This window comes from Medicago sativa, chromosome 8, assembly GCF_051527215.1.
Source record: "Medicago sativa cultivar Bolivia chromosome 8, Bolivia_mono, whole genome shotgun sequence".
Taxonomy (NCBI): domain Eukaryota; kingdom Viridiplantae; phylum Streptophyta; class Magnoliopsida; order Fabales; family Fabaceae; genus Medicago; species Medicago sativa.
The window spans coordinates 7,746,072-7,765,562 of record NC_140756.1 but is presented as its reverse complement, the minus strand read 5'-3'; the positions used below and the strand labels follow the sequence as shown (position 1 = coordinate 7,765,562).

The 19,491-nt window shown below is 32.2% G+C and overlaps 1 protein-coding gene across 1 annotated transcript; it reads left to right on the top strand.

The window, feature by feature from the left end:
• Positions 1-330: 330 nt before the first annotated feature.
• NS2 (asparaginyl-tRNA synthetase 2) lies at positions 331-4,401 on the top strand. The gene is made up of 8 exons (XM_085739159.1): positions 331-890; positions 1,517-1,753; positions 2,287-2,874; positions 3,061-3,246; positions 3,369-3,433; positions 3,539-3,665; positions 3,738-3,796; positions 4,018-4,401. The coding sequence occupies exons 1-8, from the start codon at positions 435-437 to the stop codon at positions 4,199-4,201; spliced, it is 1,902 nt and encodes a 633-aa protein (XP_085595285.1). The 5' UTR covers positions 331-434; the 3' UTR covers positions 4,202-4,401.
• Positions 4,402-19,491: the final 15,090 nt, after the last annotated feature.

Here is a 19,491-nt window from a genome sequence, read left to right as displayed (position 1 = left end):
TGATAAGAGCAACATGGTTGGGTTTCTTAGTACGTAGGTGAACCATTTTGGTCCAACATGAACAACAAAGCTAGGCAAACACAAATACAACAGAAGCAAGTAATAATTACCTAAAACCAAAGAATACCAAACCCAACACAATACCTCTTAATTATCATTATTTCTCTTCTCTTTATTAATCCAAAAAAATCAAAATCCAAAAGAAACTTCCAAACAATCCCTTACCTTCTCCTTCAATCTTCATTTTGTCATTCCAAGCAAAGAATCTTTCTCATATCTTCTTGTCTTCACTGTTGTATATATTACACGGACACAAACATGTTCCTCTTCAATTCTCTTCCAACACAAAAACAAACACAAACACAAACACAAACACAAAAGTGTTTTTTTCTCTCTCTCTCTCTCACTTTTACTTATAATATTCGGTTCAAAACATGGCAAAAGAAAACCAAACCAAAATGCAAACCCAAGAACCCGGTTCAGTAGAACCCAATTCTCAACACTCGAGTCTTTTGACTCCTTTTAAATACTCAAACCGGGTTCAATTAAAAACACTTTTTCTAGACCGAACCGACGGCGGTTCGGAGTTTATAGGACAAAGAGTGGTGGTGGGCGGATGGGTGAAGTCATCCAAGGAAGTCGAGAAATCTTCTCCACCTCCGCCGCCATTGACGGCCGACGATGATATAACGCCGGTGAAAGACGTGTCATGTGTGGAGATTCTTCAGTCCAGGATTCCTTTGATTCGTAATATAATGGAAGTTTTAGGTGGAAGCAGTTACGTGTCTCGCAAGAAATTGCGTGATTCTCCTATTCCTAGAACTTTACCTCCCAAATCTTCCACCGTTTATCTACTTATCACCGATGGTTCATCTGTTGCCACGCTTCAGGTTCGTGTTTTCTTTACTTTGCTTATGTCAAATTGTTGTTTTCCTATAAGTTATAAGTTGTTTTCAAAATCTATTCTGGGGAGCTTATAAAATAAGCTTAAAACAACTTACTAAGATGTCTTAACTCTTTTTCATAAGCTCTACCAACAGTCTTGCAAATGTTTATGATAGAAGACAAACTCAAATAAGTCAATCCAGATAGGTCCATAAGTTATTTTGACAAGCTTATGGAAATAATAAGCTGAAAATTGTTTATTGTCATGTCATGGGTTGCTTTCATAATCTTTCCCAAACATTCTTAAATAATTAGTAACTTGGCCATCAAGTAATTTTATATTTTAGTTTTTGTAAATTTGAATATTCTTTATAAAATGAAGAGATATATTAGATTAGACATATCATATATGAGATTAGAAAAACCTGTAATGATTATTAACTTTGTCAAATTATCATTTTTTTCTTAAAATGACTAGAATTTATAAATGATGTGATATATTGCAACAAAGTTGACAAATTTGCCAATATATATTAAAGTATGACATAAATTTAAATGTGTAATATGATATTTCTTGAAGAATTTTTTTAGTTTATGATTTTTATTTTAAATGTAATATGATATTTTGTAGGTTGTGGTGGATTCTTCAATAACTACACCTAGCCTTCTTTTGCCTACCGGAACCTGTATATTAGTTGAAGGTCTGCTAGAACGACCAGCAACTGAAGGGAAACACGCTATTCAGTTAAAGGCTGACAAAGTTCTTCACATTGGGACAGTAGACATTGGCAAGTATCCATTATCGAAGAAACGGGTTCCACTGGATGCATTAAGAGATTTTTCCCATTTTCGGCCTCGAACAACTACGGTGAAATTATATATCAATTTGATATTTCCTCATTCGCTATATCTTATTATCTTTTGCTGTAGCCAGAACCTGAATGCTTTCATGGTTTACATTACACATTAGATTTTCTGATACACCACGTTTTCATGTTTCTGTTCTTCTTGACCTCTAACCTTACCCCCATATTTTTATTTATAGCCATTCGTAGCATTCTAGAGGATTTGAATATGTCATCTAAAAATTTCAATGCTTAAAAAATGATTCTGAATATCGGTAAAATTTGGAGTAATTGCAGTAACATAGCACCTTGTTCTTCATATATAAATATTATGAGTTGATACAAATTCATTTCATATTACTGCTTTAACTTCTAGAGGAAGGGTTGAGATAGGTCCTATTTATTTTCCTATCATATTTCTCAATAATATGGCTTCCATGTGATCCAATAGCATGCTTGTCATTTATTTTTTGACAGGTTTTTTCTGATGAAATTAGAAAAGTTTAGCCTTGCTATGTTATTATTTTTATTAAGTGATGCTTGGCTCATATATTAGGTGGCAACTGTCATGCGAGTTCGCAGTGCTCTATCTTTTGCAACCCACTCATTTTTCAAGGAACATGCATTTTTCGACGTGCAAGTACCCACTATAACAACCACAGACTGCGAAGGATTAGGCAACATGTTCCAGGTTACAACTACAGTGAATCAGAAAGCTGTCAAGGAGAAGCTGAGTACAATTTATGAGAATGAAGGTGTTAGCCTTGAAATTGTGAAGGAAGCTGCCAAAGAGAAAAGCAAACTAGTTGAAACTTTGAAAAGAAGCGAAAGCAATAGGGAAGCGCTGGCTGCAGCAATTCAAGATCTGAAGAAAACTAATGAACTGGCATCACAATTGGAAGTGAGAGAAAAGAAAAAATTGGGAACTTCATTAAAGGATGAAAAATTAGACACCTCCGAAGATTTTTTCTCTTCCCAAACTTATTTGACTGTCTCTGGTCGCTTACATCTGGAGAGTTATGCATGTGCTCTTGGAAATGTGTATTCGTTTGGACCTAGATTTCACGCAGATAAAACAGATTCTGCTAAACATGTTGCAGAAATGTGGATGGTTGAGGCTGAAATGGCTTTTGCTGAATTAAAGGTATCACTTGTTTTGCAAAGTTACTTTACATAAGTTACTCAAACTATCATCACATAACAACCATCTCTATTTAGTCAAGACTTGTAACATTTGTTTCAGTTTCATGACAAATTCTTTCTTCTATTCGGTTTGGGTGGTTTTTCTATCAGTTAACTGCATGTTGTATGTACATTGTTATACTTACAGGACTCCATGAACTGTGCTAATGACTTGTTCAAGTACCTCTGTGAGCGGGTTTTGGAAAATTGCTCTGAAGATATGAAGTTTGTTGCCAAAAGAATTGACCATACTTGCATTGATCGTCTTCAGCAGATTATATCAAGTTCCCCTGAAATAATTTCCTACAATGAAGCTTTAGATGTTCTTAGAAAGGTATGTATATTTATCACCAAATGTTGTGGAATATATCCGTTTTGATTTTTGCCACCTCATTTACTTTTCATCTCAAAGCTAAACATATATTTGTTTGTTCATGTTACTGGTTCTCCTCATAGGCTGAAGATAAGAAATCTGAAACAAAGTTTGATTCAGGTCTTAGACTCACTTCAGATCACCTAAGGTATGTCGATATTATCCTCATGTTCTGGATTTGTTGATTTTCAACACAGTAGAAGTATTGCCTTCGCCACTTTTATTACTTATTGTTATGTATGTGTCATTGCAGCTATCTAGTTGATGCCATCTACAAAAAACCAGTTATAATTCACAGTTATCCGAAAGAAGCTAAACCATTCTATGTTCGAGTTAATGATGATAAAACTGTAGCTGCATTTGATCTTGTTGTCCCAAAGGTATGGCCAAAAGTGACTGCCATTGTAGTACTATGTGTAAGAATCGATTAATATTTCTTATAATCGTTTCAGGTTGGAACTATAATTTCTGGCAGCCAAAATGAGGAGCGGCTTACTGTGATAAACTCGAGGTACTGCTAGTTTACTATCCCTTAGTTCATTATTTTCTTCTTACTGCGCTTGCAACCCTCTGATTTATATAAACAAATAATTGGTGAACCTTTAAAAGCAAACACATGATTAAAACTGTATTTCTTGTTATATGTATCAATTTGTATCCGAACTGTTAAATATGCCTGTTTCCTTGGTAAAATATCAATAAATCTGATTTTGTTTATGTACTGTATGGCAGAATTACTGAGTTGGGTTTGCCGCGAGAGAAGTATGAATGGTACTTAGATCTTTGTCTAAATGGAACGGTTAAGCGATCAGGGTTCACTCTAAGGTTTGACCTTATGGTCCTTTTTACAACTGGACTTAGCAATGTTAGGGATGTTATTCCTTTTCCAAGAAGCTATGACAAGGCCAACAATTAATTATATTTTGGCTGACATTCAAGTTGTTCTCGGAGGCTATATATTGCCATTCCAATCTTTATGGCAAGATGTAAACATCTGATTCTATAACATAAGCATATCAATTGATTACATGTATGCACAATGTATAACTGTATATAAGGAAATTGAAGATTGAAATCAAATTAATACACCTCATCCTAAGTTCTTTCTAGTTCAAATTGATTTCAGCTTTAAAATTCGATTAAGTATTCATGTTTCAACTTCAAACAACACTACATTATTAAAATTGCGAGCAAACAACGGATTTTTGAGGAATGTAACTTAGTATGTAGGCACATACATTATTGGAAGTTCGTTCCTATATAAACTCTAGGTTTCTTGTCAGTGTACATGGAATTATAAAATAAAATAAACTGATTTGGTTTATAAACTAAATTAGTATTTGAAAGATTTAAAAAGTCAAAATCACAAAACTGTTAAGCAAAATCTTTTTGGTTCGTACCATAAACGGGACAGCTTCAGCTTTGGACCTCTTTATATGTTTGATGTGCTCTGTTTCATTCTAGTTTTGCCACCAAGTGAGCATGTGAAATTCAAATAAATTACCTTTGTGATCTTTTGGTTGTTCATATGTAGTATAACCTCCTTCAAAATCAATGCTTTTAACTACTTATACACATGTAAGAAGAAAAAAATACTTGTATAATTGTGTGCAAAAGTAGCACTAAGTTATTTGTGCTTAAAAGTCTACACTCTTTCACCAATTTTACAAAAATGCCAAATAAAAAACAAAAACGGTTTTTGTGGTCCAAACATTATTGTTCAGCTCCACCCTTGCCACATGCATGCCTCTGCAGCTCAAGCCTTACATTTTTGTCATGTTCTTCATCTAACAATGACCTTAAACCTAATTTGGGGCTATAAATAACAAGAAGAAAGGGCATAGAAGGATGAGAATTTGGAGAGACCATGAAACCGATCATTCCATGAATCATACAACTAATGTTCAGCTCCTCTTTTTGCTCCTCATTTACTCTTCCTTCATGTAGTATGATCCTCTCTAGCAAAATGAAAGAGAAGTAATAGAGAGTAAGAAAGACAAACTCACCATCACCATATCCTTCACACAACCATTTCTCATTTATCTTCCCATTTTGCTATACTATCAACCCCACAAACCATTCTTTCTCCAGCAAAAGAAAACCATGACTCATCTTCAACTTCAATAAACATCAATGAACTTTCATCTCTCTGTGTTTGTTTTTTTGCATTACATGTTTTGATTTAAGTTTTAAAAGTCTCACTCTTTTTTTGTTTCATTGATTTATAATTTATTAATGCTCCAAGAACTTTCTTAATACTCGAGAATTTTGTTAGAGGTTCCAAGAATAAAAGATGAAGAGAGTATTATTATTCTTACTATTGAAAAGTTCAAAACATGTTAGTTTTAAAATATATTCTATTGTGTTTTCATTTAATTTTCTTCTTTTAGTTTTAAAATATCCATGGCATCTAAATTCCACTTTAAATTTTATTCCGTATATGTTTTTGAATTAAATTTATGAGAAGTTATGAGGTCAAGGATAGTAAAATATCCAACTAAAAATTGGTAGTTACAAATATTACATAATTTTTTTAACGAAGTTTTCTTGAATTGTAAGGCAGATTTTTTCAGTTTTTCTAATATGATGTAAGTTTGTGTATCTTGTACGTATAACTCGGTTGGTAGATTTAATATGTTGTGGCAATGATTTGAACATGCGATTCTCCACTTCTCCATACTTTAGTTATGCAATTTTTACCACTAGGATATTTAGCAACAAACAAAAAGGATAAGTTTGTGTAGAGAAAGCAATTTTTTTCTTAAGTAATTGTATCTAAATAAGTATCGATATGGATGTATAAATATCTAAGACAAATTCACCTATTTTATTTTTCATTGGATCCATGTACCGAAGATAATCATATTCAAAGCATATTAGATATTAAATGTGGGTAATCGACATTCAAATATTTATTTTTTACATTGTGGGAGTCTAATATCTTCTAAAAAAAACTACAAAAAACTAATTATATTTATGTTGGGTAATGGTAATACACACCCACCTTAATTCTAGTAGCTGCATTAACATCATACACATATGTGACAAAAATATCCCTTTTTTTCTTCTTCAATTGTTATTATATCTATGCCTCATGAAAGTAATTTTCTCATCTATTTCTCTCTCTTTCCCTCAAGCAATCCTTCATGCAGCCAACCGCTCAGACGAGACTCTTGCTTGTGTTGCCATCTCCTTCTCTGACTTACCTCTTAATGTACATGAATATAATTAAAAAACATCGCCTCTTAATGTAGTACATGAATATAATTAAAAAACACCAATGCATATGGTCAACAAAATTTTGAGATGAGAAAAATCTAGAATGAGATTGGGTCACCAAAATTCCAATTTCAAGATGACGAATAGAACATATATTCAAATTATTAATAATTCTTCCAAGTTAAAAATAATATGAGGTTGGGTGAACAAAATTCCAAAAATTAGTTCCTATCAAATTCCTTTGTTAAAAAATTATGGAAAGTTTCTTCAACAAAAAACGCAAAAATTAAAAAAAAAGGGTTGTTTCAATGAAAGAGCTCAATGAAAAGTCTAAAAGATGGTTGAATGATAGATCTTGGTTATAAAAAAAGTAAAGATTTTCTTTTTTTATTTCCTTGTTTGAGAGGGAGAAGATGATGGGTGTGGGTGAGAAAATTATTTTATGAGCAATGCTTTTAATGAGAATTGAATAAAGTGAAAGGGGGTATATTTGTCCAAAGCAAATAGGTGTATGATGGATGTAATTGTCTTGATAGTGACATAATTCTTAAAGAGAAATGATATTTTGACAACCACTTTTCGACAACTTTTGGACTTTCTCTCTCATACTCACATGATGTTGTTATCCTCTCTCTTCCTTTTTCTCTCTCCATTGTTTTTGACCAATAAGAAGTGAGAAAAACAAGGTTATCAACAAAGTTGTCATCAAATGGATGTCAAAATATCATTACTCATTGTTAAAATTGGTTTTGTTGTTCAAGCTTAGAGGTATCACAGTGGTCTATATTTTGGAGGTCATGATAGAAATATTTTTGTCGTACCAATCACCAACATTATCAGTTATATACCTCAACTATTATTCAATATAACCGGTGTTGTAGGTGGCCGATACGACTAAGAGGAGTCCACCGTGACCACTGAAGTATACGACTAGACATCTTCATGCTTTAACTAATTTTAACAGTTATGTGGTTATGATAAAGGAAGTAGGCAATGAACATGTTGAAATGGTTTCTAACATTATATTGCTATTATATTGATGTTTGTAAAACAATTTCATAGCGATGGACTAAACATGTTATCATTAGTTTTATTTTAACCTAATTAATAGATATTTCTTGTCACCCCAACAAACTTTCAAGATTATGGAAAATGTATGGTGCTTCAAAAAAGTTGTATTTAACAATACGAGGACACAAAAGTGGAATCAAAAGGTTGAGCTAACAATACAAGATGAAAACGAAGAATAATAAGGTGGAGAGAACAATATGAAGATGCAAGAGAAGCCATAATGAGGAGTGTCTTAATTAGATTGCTTACAAATACCATAATGTCTTCTTACTGTTCCATAAGCTTGTGGTACTGTTTGTTTACAACTTCCTTAGTTTGTTGATATCTTCTACTGCTTCTATCACTCCTATGAGTTCTAATCAACCAATTGACGAACCTTTAAAAGCAAATCCATACCAAAAAAATGATTTTTCGCTATGCATCAGTTTGTAGTTTTTTGGTATCAATTTTCTTAAACAATGTTGCCTTTTTTTCCGAAAGGAAAAAATCATGTCAATTTCCTTGTTTTGTTCAAAAAATGTCTATTTCCTTGTTAAAATAAAATTTAAAATAAACCGTGTGTTGTTTCTATATACTGTATGGCAGAAAACTAAGTTGAATTTTCCATGAGAAGTCTGAATGATATTTGGATATGTGTCAAAATGGAACGGTCAAGCGCTTTGGGTTCATGAAGTTCGACCTTATGGTTCTTAGAAATGTCAGGATACTATCCCTTTTCTAACAAGTTGTGGCAAGGGAAATAACTAATTATGTTTTGGCCAAGATTCTAGTTGTGTTATCAGGCTATTCCCGTTCAAACTTAGAATATCTATGGCAGGAGGAAAACACGACACAAATGTATAATTGTATGTAAGTAAAATTATGATTGAAATTAAATAAATACAAGTCATGTGTAGTTGTTCCTAGTTCAATTTTTTTATAAAAAAAAAAAAAAATTGAGTGTAAAACAATCGTATGATATAGCAAACCATCTCAACTATGTTGGTAACTCAAGCATATCACCCATCATTTCATTTGCAGCACCCTATATCATTTGTCCCGAGAGCATCACGAATAGGGGTGGAAATAGGCTAGGCCGGGCCGGGCTTTGTAAGGCCTAAGCCTGGCCTACTTCAAAAATTATAGGCCCGAGCTCGGCCTATTACCCGTCATAGGCTCATTTTCGAGGCTGGCCCGGCCTATTTAAAGGCCCGATAAAGCCTCGAAAGCCTATTTAAAAGCCTATTTTACACCAAAGCCTAGCAACACATGTAAGCCTACTACTAAATAGGCCAAAATTTACGAAGACCTAAAGCACATGAATATATCCGCAACTAAATAATGAAATCCTATGAAGGTATAATCACAACAATATATGTGCTACTAAATAACTAATCTTATGAAGGCTTGAGTTTATGAGAAAAAAACTTCAACGATATCAATAATGGAAGATATATTATACATAAAAAGCTTAATAGGCCGGCCCGACGGGCTTAATAGGCTTTTTTGTAAGCCTTAGCCTGGCCTATTTAATTAAATAGGCTTTATAAAAAGCTTGAGCCTCGACCTTGTTAATAAACGAGCCGGGCCGAGCTAGGCTTTAAATAGGCTAGGCCATAGGCCCCCGTCGGACGGCTGGCCTGTTCCCACCCCTAATCACGAACGTGCATTTTCTATTTCTCTCTCTTCCGTGTATTGTGGGAACTCATTGTTTTAATTGGTCAATCACTTGTTCCTGATGAATTCGGGACAAATCTTTCCCTTTAAATAGCATTGTTGTTTACTAAATAATAAGAAAAGATATAAAAGAGATACAAATTTGGAAGGTCTAGGACAATTCTCAAGATAAACAATAGGAATAAACTCTCTCATTAAAAATCTTATCAGAAAAATCTCATAAGATAAAACCTAGTGAAGGTAAATGAGACCACAGGGCAAAAACAACAATCCAAATGGAATCTCCCTCAAAAAAAAAAAAAAACGATCCAAATGGAATCAACAAATTCTAAATTCCGGTAAACATGTTTTGTTCTTTTTTTATGAAAGATGTTTTGTTCTTGTTAAAAGCATCTAAAAATGCTATTTAAAATATCATTCCACCATTGCATATAGGAAACCCGAACACTAAGATAAGAGCAACCATTCTATCAACACAATAATTGCCCTCTCAGTATATGTGAGAAATGAAAAATTGCATAGTCGTGAGTTTCGAATAATTCCTCCAACAATTTCTAATGTTCCAAGGAGTCAAACTGTGGACTTTAAAAGTAAAGTTAATAATCATTGAATTAAATTGCGTTAAATGAGTTTTTTATCCCTAAAAAATTAGCGAATTATGATTTTCGTTCTTAATGAAAAAAATCAGATCTTTTCATCCCTCAAAAAAAAAAAAAAAAATTTTTGGTTCTAGTCCCTAAAGTTAAGTCAACTAACATGAGTCTACTTGACAGCGCCACATAATATCCTTTATTTCAATAAACTTTATTTCATAAAAGTTATTAAGTAAGAAAAACAATAAAGAGTTTGTAAAACAAAACAAAAAACAGAAAAGAGAAGAAATTAGAGAAAAGGATGTATTCCCAATTCCCAAATCACTTCACAACCTTCAATCCCTATCTCACAACAACACTCTCTACAATCTCATATCTAGAGACTTCCTTCATCACCTATCAGCAAACCCATAAATTATCCTCATAGAAACCAAGAGAGAGATAAGGAGAAAAAGAGAAACTTTAAGCATGCTTTCATAAAGATGTGTTTACAAAAGTAGCACTAAATTATTTATGCTTGTGCTTGTTACATAGTCATTTCTTAAAGCATTTCAAATGAGTTGAAACTTTTAAACAGTTGAAAGCAAGAGAAAAAAAAATTGAGTTGAAATTTAAAAGCACTAGCCTTATTTTCTCCATAGTTTCACATTTTTAGGAAGAGGTAACAAAGATAAAAGAAAATATTACAAACAAATATAAATAAATAAATACAATTACAGAAGTAAAATTACTAAAAGAAACATATATAAAAAAAAATACAATTACAAGAAAGGACAAAATTGACACTCTATGCTATGCCCTCTATTACACTCTTTCCCTATTTTACACAAATGCCAAAGGAAAAACAAAAAACTGTTTTTTGTTGTCCTTATATTCTACATTCATATATACCTCTCACAAGCCTTACATTTTTGTCATCTTCCTCAACTAACAATGATATCAAACCTAAATTGTGATTATAAATATGAACAACAAAACAGAGAAAAGCAAAATAGGAGACATTAAACCTATCACTTCATGGATCATACAACTAGTGTTGAGTTCCTCTTCTTTTCTGTCTACTACCTATTTCATGTAGTATTTTCCTCTCTAGCACAATGAAACAAAAGTCCAGAGTAAGAAAGAGATCTCACCAACACCATTTTTTCTATACCCAATAAACCTCAAACAACATGAATCATTTTCAACATAGAGCAAAAACACCAGGAATCATCTTCAACAAACCTCAAACAACTTTCATCGCCGCCCTTCTATTCAAACACCAACACGAACCATCTCTTGCTTCCAATATGGTACAAAGGGGTTGGAACCCACTTCTTCTTACCTCTATTCCATTATTTTATTTTTTGCATTACATGTTTTGATTTAAGTTATAAGACTCTCATTTTTATTTTCTTTTTATAACAGCACCGTTCCCTTTCCTTTATAATTTATCACCTAATATTAGACTCATTATAAAATTCTACATGCATTAAAGATTATTTTTTATAAAAATACCATATTTTATTTACTGTTGAAAAGCGTAAATATATTTTCTCACTTATTTTATTAATGATTACAGAGGTAAACATGAAAACTAACACACAATATACGGTGTGTGTGCACGCGCACACTATCGTGTTTTGATTCAACTTTCTTCCTATGCACGTTATCTAAATTTCAGTTTAAATATTTATATCGTATATGCATTTAAATTTGAATTTATGTAAAGTTGTGAGATCCTCTTAAAAAAAGAAGTTGTGAGGTCAAGGACAATTTTATCGAGTGATACATCCAACTGAAAAATGATAGTTATTGAGTTCTCTTGTGTTTGGATTGAGGGTTTAGGAGGGGAAGTGAGGGGAGGGCTCACTTTTATTTTTTAAATTACGAACAATGTAAAATGTTTTTTTAAAATAAATAAAGTGTTTTTGAAGTATTATATGATCATTTATCATGTTGTTAATTCAATTTTCAAAAAATCATTTTATAATATCCGTAATTTAAAAAAGAAAAGTAAACCCTCCCCTCTCTTCCCCTCCAAAACCCTCCATCCAAACACATAATGCATATTTAAATTTAATAAACGATAAACTTGTGTGTCAACATGCTGCGGTGCGAATTTGAACTTGCAATTTTTGACTTCTTCACGACTTAGGTTTGCAATTTCACCACTAAGTTATTTATAAAAAAAGGATAAATTTGTATAGAAAAGCAAAAGAAGTTCTTTCTTAAAATATTGTAATAAATAGATATTCATGTATAGATATATTAAACAAATTCACTTATTTTATTTTTCAAAGCATCCCTCCACCGTAGATAATCATGTTTGAAGCGTATTAGACATTAAATATGGGTACTCTTGGTCAACATTCAAATACTGATTTTGATTTTATACGTTCTGAAGACAAATACCTTCCACTACAAAAAATAAAACTAAAAATCAAATAGTTTTAATTAAGGGTAATTTTGAAGAAAAAATTACATCAAAACTTATATTTCTTTTTTATATAGGTATATCGTTCAATAAAATTTGTTGTTCCTTTTAAATCCTTCCATGGACCAGTGACTCTATCTCACAACACTATTTTAGGTTTATCAATCATTAGTTAGATCATCAATATATGTTACTTCTTTCGTCCTAAAATGAGTGATCTAGTTGATCGTTTCAAATATGTGAATGTACAATTTTGATCTTTAGTATATCAAATTATCTTTTTTAGTAAAGTATATTAAATTATCTATTAGCAAATATTATTAAAAAAATGATATTTTAAAATTATTCAACAATTCAAATTCAATAACATCTTATATGTTTTAAGGATATATGTGTTTACACAGATTTTTGGTAGTGTAAACTTCATTATCCATCAACGCTTTAGGACCGGATAAATGTCTTTTTATAGTATTCGTTCAAGTCTTGCGATTTATGATATCACTTCATGCGTTTTTTAAGAACAAAATTATTGTTCTTATATGTTAGAATTACATCCAACAACTTTTAATAATTTTAACATATAAGAACAATTCTAACATATAAGAATTGTTCTTAAAAGAAAGGAAAATAAAGAAAGATGAAAAGAAATGCAAATTGCAAAGAAAAAGGAAAATAAAGCAAGGACAAAGTAATATCAAATTGCAGGAAATGTAAAGGGTGATTGGAACTCATCTCTATCCGCCCCTGAACCCGTTTGCCAACGCGGTGTGGGTGTTACAAGACTTTCGTAAAAAAGGTCTTGCTAACTAGTGCCCTCGGGGCAAATGGTTAAGGAAACCAAAAGTAGTATATTTACATTGAATTCAACAATGTTTTGACTTTTAAAAAGTTAAATTCTTCACTTTTTCACCATTTTCCAATACAATGTTTCTATTTTTATCCTCTTAACCAATGCCCCAAGGGCACTCTTTAGCATTTCCCTTCTAAAATAGGATCCAACCTCTAATACATCAAAATTGCAACTATTTATAGAGAAAAGAAAATAACTTCCTACATCTAAGATATTGACACATGTTCCTTTGAATAATGTCCAATAACTTCTATGTAGGAGTTGCTTGCTTGATCTACGAACTATGTCAATATTCGACTCTTTGAATGACTTCTTTCCATGTCTTATAACATATGTCACTTCTTGTTGAAAATGAAGCCTTCGACAACAAAATAGTTTAGTCGAATTCCACTTAATATAGCTAACTTCGACAAATCATGTTCCATGGCTAGTCGAAATGAGTTTTCTTCTTCTATTCAAATTCAAACACTATGACTTTCTCAATGCCATAAATTTTATAACTTTGGTATCAACAATATGCTACCACTTGTCTTTATATATTCGTAAAAATATTGTCAAAGTATGTTATATGAATAATACACATAGTCAAATTAGATAACTCATTTTGGAATAGAGGGTGTAGTAAATACTATTCTATCTTTATAGATTAATTATATCGTCAACCTATGATAATACCACAACAATTTCTTTAGATATTAAGCGTCGGGTGGGTCGTAAAAAGAGAGTGGAACCATGATTTTTTTTAGGGTGGGCCAAATGGTTATAAAATATATTTTAAATTAATTATGCATAATTTATTGTTGATTAAATGGTTGCAGTTCAAAATGTGCGAACAACAAATGTGCAATGTTGTGTGTAAGCTTAAACTTGATGCCAAAAGCTGCAAAAGCATTCAAAAAGAAGATTGATGATGAGTATCGGGTGAACATGTACGGCGTGCCGATAAATTGTCTTATATTTCCATGCATGTTTTCTGCCACTATCTTGATATTGAGGATCTTACAATGCCTCTACCTTCTATGTGCAGGATTGGATAACCTTCCTTTGGTTGTTCCCGTAAAGTGTGTGGATCGAATTCTACCGTTAATCGGCTTGGTTTCCATGTTGGACTCAAAGGACAATATGATGGGGTATGCTCATTATACTATAGATCAATATCTATTGTGCTTGATTTTCGGTTCGAATGATGTTTGTGCTTGATTAGTTCTACGGATATAGTAACTCGACAACATCCTTGCAAACACACTTATATTCTCACATGTATTGAGTCATTGATTATGAATGTAGTAAATATAAAAATGCAATTCAAATAATAAAAAGAAACTCATTCAAAATTGTGTAACTATGAAGTACTAACAAGAATGCAAATGAGTTTTAGTGCATCTAAGAGGTCGATTTTCCATCCAAACGACTACAAATACGGTAACTCGACAACATCCGCGCAAACACACTTATATTCTCACATGTATTGAATCATTGATTATGAAAGTAGTAAATATAAAAATGCAATTCAAATAATAAAAAGAAACTCATTCAAAATTGTGTAATTATGAAGTACTAGCAAGAATGCAAATGAGTTTTAGTGCATCTAAGAGGTCGATTTACCATCCAGCCACGACTACGTATACAAGAACCCGACAACATCCTCGCAAACACACTTACATTCTCACATGTATTACTCGCAAATACACTTATATTCTCACATGTATTGAATCATTCATTATGAATGTAGTAAATTTAAAAATGCAATTCAAATAATAAAAAGAAACTCATTCAAAATTGTGTAACTATGAAGTACTAACAAGAATGCAAATGGTTTTAGTGAATCTAAGAGGTCGATTTTAAATCCAGCCACGACTACGAGATACGGTAACGACAACGTCCTCGCAAACACACTTATATTCTCACATGTATTGAATCATTGATTATAAATGTAGTAAATATAAAAATGCAATTCAAATAATAAAAAGAAACTCATTCAAAATTGAGTAACTATGAAGTACTAACAAGAATGCAAATGAGTTTTAGTGCATCTAAGAGGTCGATTTTAAATCCAGCCACGACTACAAGCCACGACTACGGATTCGGTAACTCGACAACATCCTCGCAAACACACTTATATTCTCACATGTATTGAATCATTGATTATGAATGTAGTAAATATAAAAATGCAATTCGAATAATAAAAAGAAACTCATTCAAAATTGTGTAACTATGAAGTACTAACAAGAATGCAAATGAGTTTTAGTGCATCTAAGAGGTCGATTTTAAATCCAGCCACGACTACAAGCCACGACTACGGATACGGTAACTCGACAACATCATCACAAACACACTTATATTCTCACATGTATTGAATCATTGATTATGAATGTAGTAAATATAGAAATGCAATTTAAATAATAAAAAGAAACTCATTCAAAATTGTGTAACTATGAAGTACTAACATTGATGCAAATGAGTTTTAGTGCATCTAAGACGTCGATTTTAAATCCAGCCACAACTACGTATACAAGAACTCGACAACATCCTCGCAAATACACTTATATTCTCACATGTATTGAATCATTGATTATGAATGTAGTAAATATAAAAATGAAATTCAAAAAATAAAAAGAAACTCATTCAAAATTGTGTAATTATGAAGTACTAACAAGAATGCAAATGAGTTTTAGTGCATCTAAGAGGTCGATTTTCCATCCAGGCACGACTACGGATACAAGAACTTGACAACATCCTCGCAAACACACTTATATTCTCACATGTATTGCTCGCAAACACACTTATATTCTCACATGTATTGAATCATTGATTATGAATGTGGTAAATATAAAAATGCAATTCAAATAATAAAAAGAAACTCATTCAAAATTGTGTAACTATGAAGTACTAACAAGAATGCAAATGAGTTTTAGTACATCTAAGAGGTCGATTTTAAATCCAGCCACGGCTACAGAATACGATAACTGACAACATCCTCGCAAACACACTTATATTCTCGCCCGTATTGAATCATTGATTATGAGTATAGTAATATAAAAATGCAATTCAAATAATAAAAAGAAACTCATTCAGAAATTGTGTAACTATGAAGTACTAACAAGAATTTAAATGAGTTTTAGTGCATCTAAGAGGTCGATTTTCCATCCGGCCACGACTACGGATACAAGAACCCGACAACATCCTCGCAAACACACTAATATTCTCACATGTATTGAATCATTGATTATGAATGTAGTAAATATAAAAATGCAATTCAAATAATAAAAAGAAACTCATTCAAAATTGTGTAACTATGAAGTACTAAAAAGAATGCAAATGAGTTTTAGTGCATGTAAGAGGTTGATTTTCCATCCAGCCACGACTACGGATATATACGGTAACTCGACAACTTCCTCGCAAACACACTTATATTCTCACATGTATTGCTCGCAAACACACTTATATTCTCACATGTATTGAGTCATTGATTATGAATGTAGTAAATATAAAAATGCAATTCAAATAATAAAATGAAACTCATTCAAAATTGTTTAACTATGAAGTACTAACAAGAATGCAAATGAGTTTTAGTGCATCTAAGAGGTCGATTTTAAATCTACCCACGACTACGAAACAAGAACCCGACAACATCGTCGCAAACACACTTATATTCTCACATGTATTACATCATTGATTATGAATGTAGTAAATATAAAAATGCAATTCAAATAATTAAAAGAAACTCATTCAAAATTGTGTAACAAGTACTAACAAGAATGCAAAGGAGTTTTAACGCATCTAAGAGGTCGATTTTCCATCCGATACGACTACGGATACGGTAACTCGACAACATCCTCGCAAACACACTTATATTCTCACATGTATTGAATCATTGATTATGAATGTAGTAAATATAAAAATGCAATTCAAATAATAAAATGAAACTCATTCAAAATTGTTTAACTATTAAGTACTAACAAGAATGCAAATGAGTTTTAGTGCATCTAAGAGGTCGATTTTAAATCTACCCACGACTACGAAACAAGAACGACAACATCGTCGCAAACACACTTATATTCTCACATGTATTACATCATTGATTATGAATGTAGTAAATATAAAAATGCAATTCAAATAATTAAAAGAAACTCATTCAAAATTGTGTAACAAGTACTAACAAGAATGCAAATGAGTTTTAACGCATCTAAGAGGTCGATTTTCCATCCAGCCACGACTATAGATACAAGAACCCGACAACATCCTCGTAAACACACTTATATTCTCACATGTATTGCTCGCAAACACACTTATATTCTCACATGTAATGAATCATTCATTATGAATATAGTAAATATAAAAATGCAATTCAAATAATAAAAAGAAACTCATTCAAAATTGTGTAAATATGAAGTACTAACAAGAATGCAAATGAGTTTTAGTGCATCTAAGAGGTCGATTTTAAATCCCGCCACGACTACGAATACAAGAACTCGACAACATTCTCGCAAACACACTTATATTCTCACATGTATTGAATCATTGATTATGAATGTAGTAAATATAAAAATGCAATTCAAATAATAAAAAGAAACTCATTCAAAATTGTGTAACTATGAAGTACTAACAAGAATGCAAATGAGTTTTAGTGCATCTAAGAGGTCAATTTTCCATCCAGCCACGACTACGTATACAATCACTCGACAACATCCTCGCAAACACACTTATATTCTCACATGTATTGCTCGCAAACACACTTATATTCTCACATGTATTGAATCATTCATTATGAATGTAGTAAATATAAAAATGCAATTCAAATAATAAAAAGAAACTCATTCAAAATTGTGTAACTATGAAGTACTAACAAGAATGCAAATGAGTTTTAGTACATCTAAGAGGTCGATTTTAAATCCAAACACGACTACGGATATAGTAACCCGACAACATCCTCGCAAACACACTTATATTCTCACATGTATTGAATCATTGATTATGAATGTAGTAAATATAAAAATGCAATTTAAATAATAAAAAGAAACTCATTCATAATTGTGTTACTATAAAACCTGTAAATAGTTGTAAATAGAACCAACTTTGTAATTGATGAAGTCGATTGAGCCAATTAGGAGTTATACTCCTAAGCGTGTCAAGGTTGGTACAATCGTATGTGATTACCACGACATCGGCGCATCTCAGCTGTTGATTCACAATCTCCACCTCTTCAACACCGCAACAACGTCAAAATTAAATTCAGTGATGATGAAGAAGAAGAAGAGAGAGAAAAAAAAGACGGACATTTTGTATTTGTACCTTGAAGAAGTATCAACCATGGTGAATCCGAAGTTTCCACGTACGAGCGTGAAGGAGGCATATATAGCGATGGCAAAGTGGAATGTTCAAATTTGATAACATCCTATCACGATTTTGGGTGTTGTAAGCGAGAGCGGATCAATGTCGACTTATTGGAACCCTCATCCCCTACGATAACACTACGGACATATGTTTTCGCACCAAAAGGGTAAATCGTATGATCTTCCACTCTCGACATCGATGATGAAGAAATGACGTGAGTTGAGAATCCCAAAATAAACCCTAATTTCGGGTGCGGGTGAAACCGAGAGGGAATGAGTATTGTAAACAACGGCGCAAATAGTAGTAATACTTTTATTTTGATATGTGGCCCATTAAGTAAGTCCATGAGTTAGGCCCCATATTTTTACATGGTATCACCTTACAAGGGAATTTGTTGTTCACACTTCACACACTTAATAAGGCTGAAACACATCGGTAAATGACCAAAATACCTCTTGATAGTTAAGCTGTCATCGGCTACCTATTCAACTACCGCCGGTTCCGTCGACAGTTAATTGTCTCCGGTTCCATCGGCGGTTAAATACCGAGGAAAACAATTATGCGGACAATGAGTTCTCGCATAATTCAACCAAGCCATTTTTCGGCATGTTTTTACCTGTAATTCAACCAAAGCATTTCCAAAGGTAATACAACTCATACAACATTTATACTCGGTCATAAACAAGAAAAATACATTATCTTTTATAGTTGTTCATAATTAAATCAATCCGACATTTCGTTAAAATTACTTTAATGTTTGAAATTCATCAAAACATTAAACATTGTCCTTAATTAAACAACACACTACATATCATTACATAAAATATATATCGGCATTCTACGCATGTGCGGATGGAACGAACACATATATCATTTATTATCTTCAACCATATTTCTAAACATAAATTTGACGTCGCTATCGTCGCGAATAAACCAAGGCACATAGATTGTAACACCCCGTTTTTCCAACATAAAAATTTCATAATAAAAATCGAGTAATTCAACTTAAACGGAATGTCACATTCTTTTTCTAAAAACATAAACTGAATAAATAAATATTTATCCTT